General features: G+C 40.8%; 1 protein-coding gene across 1 annotated transcript in view; it reads left to right on the plus strand.

The window, feature by feature from the left end:
- The window catches only part of Atp10d (ATPase phospholipid transporting 10D (putative)), a 91935-nt gene that overhangs the window by 18670 nt on the left and 57338 nt on the right, over positions 1-15927 (plus strand). The window contains exons 2-3 of the mRNA XM_006979680.4: positions 7683-8009; positions 10552-10746. Coding sequence (XP_006979742.1) covers positions 7720-8009; positions 10552-10746 — 485 coding nt within the window. The 5' untranslated portion in view covers positions 7683-7719. The remainder of the gene's footprint in view (positions 1-7682; positions 8010-10551; positions 10747-15927) is intronic.

Consider the following 15927-nt stretch of genomic DNA (forward strand, 5'->3'; position numbering starts at 1 on the left):
GAGAGATGGCCCCTGTAGGGCAGATGGCTGACAAATACAGTGGTTAATATGTGAGCCTGCGTCAACACAGCAGGAGGATTTTGATGTGTCAAGATGTGGTGAGGCTGATGAGACGTGTGAAATATAGAATTGGTTTCTTCAAAGTATAGAGTAGAAGGCTGTCAGGAGGCAGAGGGGCTGGGAAAAGGGAGAAATAGGGAGAGACTGCTGAAGAGATGCCAAGTTAGAGTTAGACAGGAGAAATACGTTCTGACATTCTATTGTACAGTGAGGTAAATGTGGTTACCATATTGTAATCAGTGCTTCAAAATATCTAGAAGAAAGAACTTCGAATGTTCTTATCACAAAGAAATGATATGTGCAGGGGGTGCTAGATATGTTAATTAAGCCTGATTTAATTATTGTAAAATATATTAAAATATCATATCATGCTCTGTATATATGTATAACCATTATATGTCGACTAGAGTAACGAAGGGTGAGCAAACTGCTCATTACAACTTTAGCTAAAATGGATGAACTAGGAAATGGAGAGCTGGAGTCAAGGGGCCATAATAAAAAACTTATGACAAAAATGTGTGCCAGTATTCTGTTACATTTCCATTTAGGAGAAGCCAGTTATCAGTGTGTTGTCTCTATGTCAAAATGCTGATTCTCTGTGTTCTTAAAAAGAAATTACAAGAACGTGCTCATTGGCAGCCCAATGCAAAGTACATCACTGAGTAGAGAACTGCCCGATTAGACTCAGCTGATTTGTGACTTCTAGATCACAGCTAGTTAAACCATGGCTTGCCACTCTGTGTGTGGTTGGGTAAATGAATACGTGGCTTGCAGATACCAGATTGGTAATAATAAAATGTGTGTGAACATGAATGATCCGAAATGAAATGAACTGTGCGATACACCTGAGGTGTTCCTGGCAGCGCCCGCCTGCGTTTTTTCTCGGTCTCACCGAAAGCCTTGGTTCTGAATGCACCCCAGGTGTGCGTGGCACAGAGCAGCGCCATCATGTCACCCAGGACCAGTGAGGGCTGAAAGACCTGGGTTCAGAACTGGGGCTGCTGTACGTTATGTGGTGTCTTCACTTAGTGTTTAAGTGAGAGCTCTCTGCCGGTATAGAAACCTAAGGTTTAATTATGGAAAGCAAAGATTTTTTTTAAATATGTTTTCCTACCATTGTTTCCAAGCATGTAAGTATCGAATTACTCTATCTTTGGATTATATTGTATTTGGACATTTGATTTTTAAAATTGCTGTTTGAATTGCCGACTTGTGTTTTAAAACACATAAAGTCATTAAATAGATTCTGCCTTGGGATTAGGACAGAATTTCTACCAATTTCTTAAATTGGTTCTTTCATTTTTTTGAGATTATAATATAATTACATCATTTCTCCTTACTTTTTCTTACTCAAATGTATCTTTCCTTGCCCTCTTTCAAATTCATAACCTCTTTTTTTTTAAATTAATTTTCAACAATGTTTAAAGTGTTCTTATTGGCATTTTGTGTTATGCACTTAGGGAAAGTAGTGTCCTTGGCATTGACAATTATGAGATATAACTGAAAAAGATCAAAGATGCTCTATGACATTCAGTACCAAATATCCAGCCCAGATTTAACTCCTTACATAAAAATAAGCAAGTACACTCATCTTATTAGTATGCAAATTGGCTGTTTTAAAAGAATGTCTTAGCATCTATTATCCATAAATGTTTGATTTGCATACCAGCTTTATGTACTGGCATACTTGGGGATCTCATAAAAAGTTTCTTGAGGGAGAAAGGTTCATGAATGGAACGTTTAAGAAAGCCTGCTTTAGATGAAGTAATCCCCAAAAGCTAGACATTAGAATATCACAAGCCTCGGTGATCCTCGATGAGGCACAACTTAATGGAACTTTGATGAGTGTTTACGGGAATCACCACTGATACGAGACTCTTTCCTAAGCGCTGACATACCTTTTACTGGGCCAAATTAGGAAGTTCAAAGGGCAATGTCCTGGCTATTGTGGGAAAGTGCTGTGTGCACCTGTGCCCTCAAGTCCCCCTGACATCTTTAGCAGGTTTCTACAGGAAGAGGCCAGTGTGTGCATCCATCAGACTGGGGATGCGGATCTCTCCACTCCCATAGATACTTGTAGTTCAGTGTGGAGCTAGTAACTTCCAGAGGATATATTGCAACACCTTAGCGAACGTTGAAACCAATCCTATTGTGATGGAAGAGGGAGACAGAACAGATGTCCGTCTGCAGAGCCAGTAGCAAGGGCACTGTTTGTAGAGCGTTTCTTTGCAGCTACATGCAAATATATGTTAGGTTGCGTCTCAGAGTATTTTCTAAAGGTGGTAGGGAGTAGAGTTTGAAAGCTACAGAACCAGAACAAACTTGGTAGATTCTTGGTCATTTTGTCTGCATTAGTTACTTTCACACCACTGTGACCAAAATACCTGACAGAAATCACCTATGGGAGGGAAGATTGTTTCTCATGGTCTCACGCAGTCTTAGTCCATCATGGCAGGAGAAGGAAGGGTAGGGGCATCTTAATTCACGACGGCAGCCTGGGAGGCAGAATTTGTTCACACGGCCACTGACTGGGAGGCAGAGAGCAGCTGACACTGGCTGGAGTCAGCCTAGTAACTTCCAAATCCACTGCTGGTGACCTCACCTCCTAAAGGTCCCATAATCCCAAGCGGCGCCACCAGCTGGGGATAGGGGCCCAGAATGTTGGAGACATTTCACATCCACACTCCAAAGCTGCATGGTGTAAAAGGACTTCAGTTTTAAACAGGAAATTCAAAATATTCCTATTGGTCTGCTAATTACCTCCAAACATTTTGTTTTTTTTTCGGTCCCCTGAAAGCACAACTTCCCTCCATCATGCTTAAGTTCTCAGATCCAATTAGCACTTACTTTTAAAAAGAGTAACACTGGTTGACATTGACTCCACATTCTTTGGCTTCCACTCACGTGTGCTTTAACACTCACACCTACACGCACACGAACACACACAGTTAGACTGATAGCTTACATAACTTGACAGTGCACCACAGGGCACTGAAAAACAAGAAAAAGCCAAACCTACAATGATTAGACAGAAAAAAATGATTAAGATGAGGGTAGGAACTAATGAACTGGAAATGAAGAAAATGATATAAGGAATCAATGAAACAAAGAGTTGGGTTTTTTGAAACCTAAATTAGGTCAACAATTTTAGCTAAACTAAGGAAGAGAGAGGGGAAGTGAATGAAAAGAGTTAGCGACAAGAAGGTGTGTGTTGCAACAGACACTTAAGAAATTCAGAAAAGCTTTGGGAAATAAACTAAGGACGTATTCCACTAAATTGGAAAGGAATGAATGAATGTCTCAAAATGTATAACCTAACAACTTAGTTAAACTAAGATGAGACAAGTACCTGGCCCAGACCTATAACAAAGAGTGAGATTCAGGGAGCAATGAGTGAATGAATGAATGAATCTCCCAGCTGGAAAAAAATGTTCAGGCTCGGTTAGGAATAATAAACTGTATTGGAGTGATGGCTTCGTGGTGAAGAGTGCTTACTGCCCTTCCAAAAGACTCAGTCCAGTTTCCAGCATCCATATGGGACAGCTTGCAACCATCCGCAAGTCTAGCACCAAGGGAATCCAATGCTCCTGACCTCCACAGGGACCTCATACATGGGCGTATAACCCACGCCTAGACAGAGATACAGGTGTAAGAATAATTAAAAATCTTTAAAAAGAATAAATATACTTGTAAACTATACAGTAAAAGTTTATTGTTTAAATTAAAGAAAAAAATAAAAACTGGCTAGTAGGGCCTCCTGCATGCTAAGCAAGCGCTCAATACAAAGCTATATCGCCAACCATTTCTACATTAGTTTGTTTATTTACTTGTTCATCCATTCATTTATTTGTGTGTGTGTGTGTGTGTGTGTGTGTGTGTGTGTGTGTGTGTGTGTGTGTATGTGCATGCCAAGGTGTACTTGTAAAGGTCAAACCACTTCTGGAATTCAGTTTCTCTCCTTTTCACAATGGTCTCCAGGACTTGAACTCAGGTCCTCAGGCTTGACAGCATGTACCCTTGCCCACTGATCTATCTTGTGGGGTCTCCTCAATCCACTTTTGATTTTTCATTTGAAGACAAAGACTTGCTAAGTTATCCAGGATGACCTTGAATTTATAATCTCCCTATCGTAGCCTTCTAAGTAGCTGAGGTTCCAGGCCTGTGTCCCAGATCCAATCCCCAGCTATCCATTTTGAGGACCGGGCAACAGTGCTGATGAGCTGGAGTTATTCTGATTCTGAGCTGCTGGGCTGTCAAGGGTGGAATGGCTGAGAGAGGCAGTATGGAGCAATGAGCCAGTCCCAGTTCCGTACTGAAATCCCTTGATAAAGAGAAGGAGGAAGGGGTGAAACTCAGTGTGGGTGGATGCAGACTCTAATGTGAATTTAAGGACATTGACAGGGCATGGAGAAAAGCAGACAGTGACACACAGTGGCAGTGACATGTTGTTCTCCAGTCATGCCTTTATGTCTCTGAAACTGGTGAGTTGGGGCAAGATACAGTTCTTGCCAGGCTTTGTGCTAGGCAAAGCCGTCTGTCTGTGTGAACCACGTGAGTATTTTTGTTAGGGTGAGGTTGTTAGATGCACCACGAATGACCGGAAGTTAACACATCCCGTTTCTGTTCCATGTTTCTTTAACCTCATGTTTCCATTATCAGGAAACTGCTCTGAAATTTGAAGAGCTGACTGTTTCGATTGTTACACGAGGATGTGGACACCAGGCAGACGAGCAGTGTTGTGTCTTAATAAAGGTTTAATTGCAAAGGAAAACTTCCCACCCAAAGCTTGCAGAAACCATAGCAAATCCCACTGACTTCGGCTTTCTAAAGGGAAGTATGAGATTTGTCATGATGGCCCCCAATGCTAGTACTGTGAAAATACCCGAGAGCACTCGGTGATATATTAGCTATTTTGCTCTGCAGTGTTGATTAATTTGCGGAGCATGATCTCACTTCCTCATTCTACGGAGACTTCTGGCTTTGCTACGAACTACCTTAGTTACTTAGGGCACACTTCATGTTACAGCTTTTAAAAAATAAACTAAGCTTTTTTTATAGAGGGTAAAACCCAGGCTTTTCTCACACATTCCAGGTGTAGACATTTAAGCACTGTGTTGAAAAGATAGTTTAGCTGCTTGATTTTCAATGACTTACTTCTCTGTAAGTAGGTGGCTTAGAGGACAGGATCCCAAGGACATGTCCGATATAGCAAAAACATTCCTCCTCTCGTATGTATAAAGCCGATAAGACTGCTTTTATGGTATAACAGCATCCAATATTCAGAGGCAAAGACATGCCCTTGGAAGCTGTGTTCTTTTCATTAAGTGGCTTTCCAAGCCAGGCCATTGTGTTCAGGCTTATTATCTCAGCTATGCAGGGGGCCGAGGCAGGAGGATAGCAAGGTCAACCTTTACCTGGGCTACAGGTGAGTTTAAAGCCAGCCTGCACAACTTGTTTAGACGCCATCTCAAAATGAAATCTGTGAAAAAATAGATAGGAATCCAGCTTAGAGATAGGATGCTTGCCTAGGATATGTACAGCATGTGCATGGCCTCAGATTCAATCCCCAGTATTGCAAAAATGAATGGATGAATACGTGCACGTTTTCACTCTGTGTATTTTCGTTGCTTTGTTTCAGGTGACTTTTTAAAGAGATCTAACAGATTTTAAGTCATTTCTTCGTGTTTCTGTGTATTTGTTGTAAATGTGAGAATAGGATGATGTCCAGTAGCTCTGGTACTTGGATTGTGTAAGGCCCAATGCACGGTGAACAAATGTGCTATCAAGAATGGATTGTTCAAATATTGATCCTTGGAATGAGGAGAATCAGGACAGATCTGCCCATGTTGGTGGATAATGACTTAGGGTTTTAGATTCATAAAAATTGAGTCTAATTTCAATGTCCTTAGGGGAAAATAATTAACTTCTGATTAGTATGGTATTTTAGAAAAATGAATTAGTACTCACATTATAAACTTGGAGTGAAACTTAGAAAGGAAATCTCCTTGAATAATCTTCCTAAAGGACAACGGTACCTGAAATAGGGTTTACAGTAGGATTGCCTTTGGCATGTACTTAGACCCTCAGCTCTTGGAGAAAGGGCTCCAGGTCTTTATTGTGTCTGGATTCTAGCCTAGTGCAGTATCAACACATCTCCCATCCCCCCCCCCATAAAATCTGTAGATGCCCAAATCAGAGTTCATTTGGGATATTGTCAATTCAGATGACAAGGACACATTACAGATTTCCTAAGTAAGAAACTTAGGTGTGGATCTGTAAACAATGACTTTGATAAATCAAGATGGAAATCAAGGCCTATGGACTTTTTGTGGCATGCTCAATGACATGCTCATTACCTATTTTATGAATTTTGAGGGACATTTTCCAAGTGTCATATCCTCTAAACTGGGCAAATGAAGTACAATAACAATGAACTCTTGATTCAGACAGATATGACTTGAATAGGCTGTATCTACTTGTGTTATAGGATTGATGTAATTTTAAAAAATAGTTATTTTTATGTATGTGCACATGTGCATGCATACATGTATGTGGGTGCCCACAGAGGCCAGAAGACGGCATCAGGTCCCTGGGAGCAGGAGTTAAAGGAGGTTGTGAGCCACCTGACATGGATGCTAGAAACTGAACTTTGGCTCTCTGAAAGATCAGCAATGGTCTTAACTACTAAACCATTTCTTCGGCCCTAAATTGATTGAGTAGTAAAATAATGTGCATAGAGGGTTTTGCAATGTGTTTGGAATATAGGAAGCTCTTAGTAAATGCTAGGCTTTTCCTCTTCAACAGTACATTTCTGGGAAAACTTCAAAGTAAAGAAAATGAGGATGGGATTGTGCATCACTTAGAGTTTGGCACAGAACCTTGGTGGACTCAGTTTGGTAGGTGGCTGTTTTCAGTCCAGTTCATCTGGGGACACTCCTGCTCTTCTTTGCTCTAGATTGTCATCTGAGCGCCCCATGTGGTCAGCTGACAACCGGTGGCCTCAGCCACACATGCGCAGTAGCATTGGTACAAGTGGGTCACGGTGGTGGTGAAGGGGCTCAGGGGAGCAGTGAGAAGGAGCAGCCTGACCACACTTTCCAGACTTCCGCTGTCTTGTTTCCTACTGTTCCTTTAGCCAGACTGAGGCATGTGGCCAGTGTAGAGAAAGATATTCATCAGGCAAAGAAAGGGTCACCTCTTGATGACCAGGGGTGGGAAGGACTTGTAGCCATGTTTGTGATCCACATAGATGTCTCACTGTCTACTAGACCTTAGGCTGGATCATTTGCAGGCTACTCAATTAAGCTTCAGGACAACTTCCTGACATGTACACATAGTCCAGTTTCAAAAAAGCTGATGACTAGAGAAGCAAAAAGACTTACATACATTAAAGCCAAGGTTGTTACTCCAAGTCATAGAAAGGCCTTGTGGGCGCTATCTTTTCATGAGGAGGAAGGTGCATGCCTTAGCAATAAGTTGGTTTAAAAGGAGTAACAGTGATGAGCTGTACATTTGCAATTACCTGTGGAAAACACTAAGCCATGTATTTTTCTGGTATAGAAAACTGTACTGTCTTTTACACGTCTACAGAGGCTTATGGGAAGTGTGTTTTTCTTTGCCAGATCACCTGCACCGCCTGGGTCTCCCTGCATCTTGGACATGACTGAGCTTCTTCAGTGGGCCAGACATCACTGGCATCGGCTGACGAGTGGGAGAACCCAGGATGAAGATGAGAGGCCATACAACTATTCCTCACTGCTCGTCTGTGGGGGCAAGTCCCCGCAGACCCCCAAGCCGGCAGGAAAGCACCGCGTCGTTATCCCTCACCTTCAGTGCTTCAGAGACGAGTATGAAAGGTTTTCTGGAACCTACGTGAACAACCGAATACGGACAACCAAGTACACACTTCTGAATTTTGTGCCAAGAAACTTATTCGAGCAGTTTCACAGGTACTGTGGTACTTTTAGAGAAAGCAAAGCCTCAGACTGTCCCTCAATCCTCTACTGAAACTCCCACCAACCCACCCACTTTCATCATAGTCCTGTGTGCTCCATAAGCTCATCCAAGGCAATTTAGATTCAAGTCTGGGCTGGAGTGAGGGTGCCTGGGATTCACGCGGTTCTTTACAGTTGGAAGGATGTCTTCCGTTTATCAGAGAAGATGACGTTATCTGTTATCTTCAGATAGGAAATCGTCTGTGGCACAGCCAAGGCCACACCAGTAACAAGCCGCAGAGTGGATGCCATAGCCTTGGGCCTTCTCTGTCTTGCTTCAATGTCCTTTCTATTAAACCATGTTGCGCTTTAATTGCAGATTTTTCTTACTTGATAACAGGAAAAATAAAGGGACTCTTAAGCAAATGTAATATGATGGTATTAAGTGAGGCGGTGATGTAATTCAGTTGAACAGGCATTTATCGGAGCTTACTTGAGATCTTGGCCAGGGAAGAGAATGCAGGTATAACTTGCTAGTTTCCCCATAGATTCTGTAGGTTATCTATGTATGTGTAGAAACAGTGAGAGGGCAGAGTGGGAGTGCTGTCAATCAGAGTGGAAGCCTCAAGGGAAATCATACTAGTCCATGGGACAGTAGAAGGGGATGTGACACTTAATGTGACTATGGAGGGTGGGGTGTCTTCTGCCCAGGAATTGGCAAAGCATATCTCATGGAGAGGAAGGAATATCAGTGAAAGCACAAAGACCTCAGCATAGAGGCTTCGCTTGAAGCCTGGGAGGTTCCCTCTCTGATGATACCTACTGTCTGGGTAGGGGAGCAATAGGAGATAATGGACAGATGGGTCTAGCCCAGCAGAGGAGTATTGCTGTCAGAATAGAGAATTGAGACTCCATACAGCAGGCAGGGTTCTGAAGAAGAGAAAACCATGCTTGTGTCTGTACGGAGGCAGTCTGGTGAGCAAAAGAAAGGCCTTAGAAATACACTGAAGAAAACGTATCAGTTAGGATGCCGCTGCATATACCCTGGTGAGCTGTCAGGGAGACCCCATGCTTATGCTAGCATGGGAATGAAGGGAAGGATGGCCCATTACATGCGTTATAATCTAGCTTTGGGAAAATAAGGGCAAGAGAAGAACCTTAGATGGACATGTTGTGATGACTAGAAAACTCACCAGGAAAAGGAAAGGCAGAACTAAAAAGCAGCTGGGCTGTTCAGTTCCTTGTTTTGAAAATGCCTGAGCTGCTTGTTTGAGTCCGGAGATTCTCATGATTTATACTTCATAGGTTCTATGTACGTTTACTGAATAGTGGTTATGTTTAAAGTGCAGATGTGAGGTTGTGAGGTTAATGGCCTTGAGGGCTATAGGTGTTTACATCTGTAGACTTTTTTTTTTTTTTTTTTTGGTTTTTCGAGACAGGGTTTCTCTGTGTAGCTTTGCGCCTTTTCCTGGAACTCACTTGGTAGCCCAGGCTGGCCTCGAACTCACAGAGATCCACCTGGCTCTGCCTCCCGAGTGCTGGGATTAAAGGCGTGCGCCACCACCGCCCGGCAACATCTGTAGACTTTAATCACTGTACATTTGATGAGTAAATTAACTTCAGAATTTACAGTGTTCTCTTGAGCTGTAGACTTGGATGGGACCCATACAGAAATAATTGAAGCCACAGAGCTAACAAAGACAGTTAAAAAAGAAAACTTCAAAACAGAATAAATTGACGATGACAAAGGAGACATTCAGATAGATAATGCTTTTTTTTTTTTTTTTTTTTGATTTTTCGAGACAGGGTTTCTCTGTGTAGTTTTGCGCCTTTCCTGGGACTCACTTGGTAGCCCAGGCTGGCCTCGAACTCACAGAGATCCGCCTGCCTCTGCCTCCCGAGTGCTGGGATTAAAGGCGTGCGCCACCACCGCCCGGCGCTAGATAATGCTTTTAAGGAGTTTCATGGTCGAAGGGAAAAGGAAAATTCCTGATAGCTGTGCAGGACTGAGATTTCTTGTTCTTTTTTTTTTTTTTTTCTTAACTGAATATATAAAACAGCAAAGTTTGGGGGATAGAAGAATTCCCTGGGTACTATGGTTCTAAATAGTGTGAAAAGAAACGGAAAGCCCAAGGAGAGTAAATCTCAGGTGTCCCTGCTCGCTTTGAGCCTTTAGATTTGAGCCTTGTTTGAATCTAATGTGTCGACTCAGAATGCCTGGGTTTTTCTTTTTAACTTTAAAGGAGAAAACAGTACTTCCTTTTTTCAACATGCATTATGTAACTTGAGACTATCCCGTTCAAATGTTCACTATTTCATATTTAATGAAAAAAATCTTATATTTATTAAAATATGATCCCAGCCAAATGTCCTGGACAGATATAAATACTTCATATTTGTTAGATTCTGCCAATTCCCTGTTCTGTGACCTATGAAACCATCTAATACTGACTTAAACAAAAGAAGAAGAAAAAAAAAAACAACCCAAGTCTTGCCTCCTTTATTTCAATCATTGGAGTGTTGTGTGCAGACCTCCCTGTGTGTGCTTGGCTTGCAGGGCTGCCAATTTGTATTTCCTGTTCCTCGTGGTCCTGAACTGGGTGCCGTTGGTAGAAGCCTTCCAGAAGGAAATCACCATGCTGCCTCTGGTGGTGGTCCTCACAATTATTGCAATAAAAGATGGCTTGGAAGACTACCGGAAGTACAAAATCGACAAGCAGATCAACAATTTAATAACCAAAGTTTACAGTAGGTAAGTGGGATGGGTGTGTCCCTAAAGATATATTGTATCATTTATAAGCATGTTAGTCTTTCTACCCTTACGTATGATAAGGACCATTTTTGTGCTGCTGTTATTATTTTGTTTTGTTTTGTTTTGTTTTCTCATCTGGTACCAGGGATTGAACCTAGGATTTCATAATCTTTTCCATATTAGTCAAGTGTTCTACCACTGAGCTACACCCCTAGTTGTTATTATTGATTTTAGTTAACACTTCTTAAAATCCTTCAATGAATTTAATTGAAATCTTAGAGGGGAAACAAGAGCTACTGTCAATCATGGACCTGAAAAACAAACAAACAAACAAACAAACAAACAAAAAAGCTGGGGGTGGTGGCGCACGCCTTTAATCCCAGCACCGGGGAGGCAGAGGCAAGCGGATCTTTGTGAGTTTGAGGCCAACCTGGTCTACAGAGAGAGATCCAGGAAAGGCGCAAAACTACACAGAGAAACCCTGTCTCGAAAAACCAAAAAAACTTCTGACTCAGTCACTGGGGAACTGAAAGGATTTGAACTGGATTGAGAGCTGGATACAGTGACATACCCCTATAATCTCAGCTCTTGGGAGACTGAGGTAAGATAGTTACCAGCCTGGGTATGAGAACCACAATAAGGATCAAGATAAAGAAAAAAACTTGAATAGATATAAAAAGTTGAATGGAATATGGGAAGTCAGTTATCTATGGAGGAAAGGGTTGTGAAAACAGAATAGAATTCTTTTTGTGCATAAAACCCAAGGCACCCTATTGTAGCCATACCCGAGGCATCCACTGCAGAGGGTTTATTCCGGTAAATTCAGTTATTGTGTAACTTCATTTGCAGTATGTAAAGAGAAAGTCCGTGTATCCAAGTGGGAACTCAGGTGAGTTTTGAACCGTGATGCTCCTGATATGAGCTCCTAAGTGCTTCTTTTTAGATGTAAGTGAATACTTAATAGACAGCATGGCTCAGGGCAACTTGTGAGAAACAGAGAGATTCTCTTATGAGAATCAAAGAGAAAAAGTTTAGGGCAAGTTTGTTTGAAGATGTGGCATTCAAGCTAAAGTCTGAAAGACTGTGAACTCTGTTCATAATTAGACTTCTTCAGTACCTTTCAGAACATTTTTTTTTTAAAAAAAGATTATTTTTTATCATTGTAAGATGATGTGAGATTACTTGAACAGTGAAAAAAATGCTTCTAATTTTTATGCTATTTATGAAGGAAACAAACAAAAAGCCTTGATACATGCCACCAAATACTAGTTTTTAGAGTAAAAGTCTCTGATTTGCAGTTGAAAGCCACAGAACATGAGTCATTCAGTAACCCTGGAGGACTTAGGAAATGCCAGAGACAGAGAGGTGGCGTGCTAGACCACACTGGCCTTTGGACACCAGCTGGAAGATGATCATAGTGACAAAATCCAGAGTTTGTGACACTAAATTTAGCAAAAGGGGAGGACACTATATGTGTGCACGTGTATGTAATATATATGTGTGTGCGTGCATTTTGTGTGTAGATTATTTTAAGGGTGAATGCTTGTTGACTTCTACCACTAGTCTACAGTCAATAATGTGTCTTTGGTTTCTGTATTTTCCTAAAATGTTATCATTTTGATCCCCCCCCCCCCCACTTAGTGGCTCTGTAGCCTTGGGCAGATTACATAAGCTACCTAAAGGTCCAATTTATTTCATCTTGAATATAATGATAAAACAGCAAACACAGTGATGAGTGTATTCTAAGAGCTAAGTAAAGCTTAGCCACTAGCATTAAGATGACAGGTTAATGGCGGTTAGCAAGAGGGTTCCTTGGCACCCAGGCAAGTCATTTGATTAGCATGGGAGACTTTGGAATAGCGTTTTTCTGTTTCCTAGATGTTAACTGCCCAATGGGAGACCTGGTAGAACTTTTTCTCTGGGGTCCTTTTAGATGATTTGCATATACATTTAGTGATGAAATGCATTATTCTAACCACTTATATCCATTTTATCACTTCATGATTGCAGTTTATAAGAAACCTGGGTAACTTGATATCTTTTTATCTATATTCTAGGCAATTTATTTTTGCTCAGAGCTATAGAAGAAATAATGTTTATTATGTTTTCTCCCCCAAATTGTCTTTGGAACAATAAAGATAAAAAGAAATAAAAATAGGCTATAAAGCCATACCATGTTGATTTACATATGCTGATTTAAATGCCCATGGAATATTAAAAAGATAATGGAAGACAAAATATTTTTCAGAATATTTAGGATGAAAACATGGGGCTATTAAATGGAGCAAACTTTTGGAAGAAGAGTGTTAACATTTCCAGGCTGAAAATTTGTTTTATATCTGGCCTATCACAAAGTAGTCCATTTCTGTGGGTAAATATCATATAAAAATAACAAACACTCCTGTAGAAATTAAACACTTAAGCCCTGTCTTAGCCAAATTAAGTTAGAACGAACTAATACAGAAGACATGACTTTCTTTAGATTGTCTTTAAGATAAAAGTTATTCACAAAGTTTTCACATCACTAGAGTTGTCATAAGATCCAGTCACTAAACAAACTTGAGTGTCTTCTATGTGATGAACATGGAAAGATTTAGAGACTGGTTGGGCTTGTGTTATTATAATAAAGTACCTGATAGAATAATCTTAAAATGATGGAGGGTTCTTCTGACTTACAATTTGGGAAGTTTCTGTCTATGGTCTGCTCTCATTGCTTTTGGGCACATGGTGATGCAGCTTGTCATGTCAGGTTCATGTGACAGAGAAAACTGCTCACCTTATGACAGCCAGGAAGTGAGAGGTCCGGGGCCAGTCCCTTCAAGTGCACACTCAAAATGACATACCTTCTTCCCACAAGGACCCAGCTCTTAAATGTTAAACCACTTCCCAATAGTACCATTAACTGGAGGGCACCTTCAATCCCTGGGCTTTGAGAGGACCATTTACCCACACAATAGGAGGGTTTAAACAAGTTGTGGATAGAATGCATGCCCTCAGTGGTCAAGTATATTTTCTGACCTGTACATATCACCAACAGTTACTCCTTCATTCTCCTTCTCAACAGAGTTCATGTAGTCACCCTTCTTGGAGGTCATCAGATCTCCTGATGAGCTAATGTCATAGGTGTGCTGGTTCTTATTAAACAGGGTCCCTTTGTAGAGTTGGACTAATGATACTCTCTCTTTGAAAGTTTCTTCTCCTTTGGTTTTTATGACATCACTTCCTTTTGGATGCCCTTCCACTTCCCTATCTTCTTAAAGACTTTTCACCCAAGGATGCTTGTCTCCTTCCTTGCCTGTTGTCCCTTGCCCTTTACGGACCACAGACTTCCACATCCATGTCTTTACTCACAACATCTGGATAAGAATCTTACACCAGCTGTACACCTCAACCTCCTAATTCGTGTCACATAAAAACTTCTTACGATGAATTTTCTGTCTCACCTCACATGGAATAGTTGCTTCCAAAAACTGGAACACAGCGAAAGGCATTGTCTATCACCTTATCATGCAAATTAGGAACCATTCTGTCATCCTTGAAGTTGCTTACATGGAACAAGTCAGGAAATGGCTCTCTCTGCTATCTAATTATGCCTTCATTTAATCTTTTATTCATTTCTCCTGCTACCACCTTATTATCTGAGCCTTCTCATCCATCCTTTGAATTAGTTCAGTAACTTTCCACTGGTGTCTTGTCTGTTCTAACCGCTAACTAGGCTGCAACTCAGTAGTCCACGACTCTGTTACAGGAATGAGAATACAGAAGTAGAGACACACCTTTTGTGTGTGTGTGTGAACTTTAGTGACTCCATTTTCTGTAAAATAAAATTTCTAGAATACCCAGAAATCCCTTTCCCAGGTATATGTGGCAGATAGAACTGAGCTTTCAAAGTATAACCTCTACCTATTTTTTAAATTTTTCTGTTATTTCTCTCCATGGAAAAATTCAGTAGTACATGTAGACACTAGGAAGAATTTTGGGGGGAAAAAAAAACAAAATAAATTATTGATTAGCCATTCTCTGTAGACTAACAAATTCTTAAGAAATCAAAGATTTCTCCTAATTAGATTTGATATTGGGCATTAGGCACTTGTAAAGCTATTTACTTATTTATATTTGTTTATCCCTTCAAACTAAGCTTTTCTTTACCTAGCTGATGTAGTTTGTATGGCAGAGGCTATTCAAGTAATCTAGGGCAGCTTTCCATTTAACTTGATGATATAAAGACTTTTAATATGTTATAAAACTTTGATTATAAGTAACTCTCAGGATTCTAGGGAGTGAATACAAATTCTATCTCCATAAATATAATAGAAAATAAATAACTTTGCAATTATTTACTTACTTATTTTTGATACCTTGGCCTCTTGAATGTTAGCGTGTACCACAATGTATATGCCACAATGCCTAGTGTACATGCATACAAACATTAACTAAAAAATAAAAAAAAAATTGAAAAAAATTATAGAATGGGAAATGATGTTTTAGAAGGGATAAACTTTACTGTTCTTTCTTGAAGGGGTCAGATGCTGCAGACTCAGGAGTAAACTCCTCTGTCAGTGTTTGGAAAGAGGGTCGGGGAGCACAGGAGACTGGCAGAGATGCCCAAGTCCCTCATATCATATGTGGCAGCATCAGCTTTTTTTTTTTTTTTGGTTTTTCGAGACAGGGTTTCTCTGTGTAGCTTTGCACCTTTCCTGGAACTCACTTGGTAGCCCAGGCTGGCTTCGAACTCAAAAAGATCCACCTGGCTCTGCCTCCCGAGTGCTGGGATTAAAGGCGTGCGCCACCACCGCCTGGCCAGCATCAGCTTTTTTTTTTATCTTATGCATGTTCGCCTGTGCACTTTAATTAATCTTTAGAGCATTCAGAATACTGATGCAAGGCAAAAGCGGCATCGATAGTTGTCAAATGCATTTCTTTAGGAAAGGACAGCAGGAAGGAAAGTCTGTGCATGTTTAGTACATGTTTTTCTTTTCGAACATTTTCGAATTGCAGTTGCTGGAATGCTCAGATGCCGAGTCCGTGGATATGGAAGGCTGCTTTTGTTTCTGTTGAGTGGCAATTAGAGGTGGTAATGTGGTAGAACAATTATTTAATGTTGTGGGGGGGTGTTGCATTTCATTAGGTTTTCCATAATTATCCAGCATAGGTGTGTGTCACAGGGCTCTCGAAGACCAG

Source organism: Peromyscus maniculatus, chromosome 10, assembly GCF_049852395.1.
Source record: "Peromyscus maniculatus bairdii isolate BWxNUB_F1_BW_parent chromosome 10, HU_Pman_BW_mat_3.1, whole genome shotgun sequence".
Lineage (NCBI taxonomy): Eukaryota > Metazoa > Chordata > Mammalia > Rodentia > Cricetidae > Peromyscus > Peromyscus maniculatus.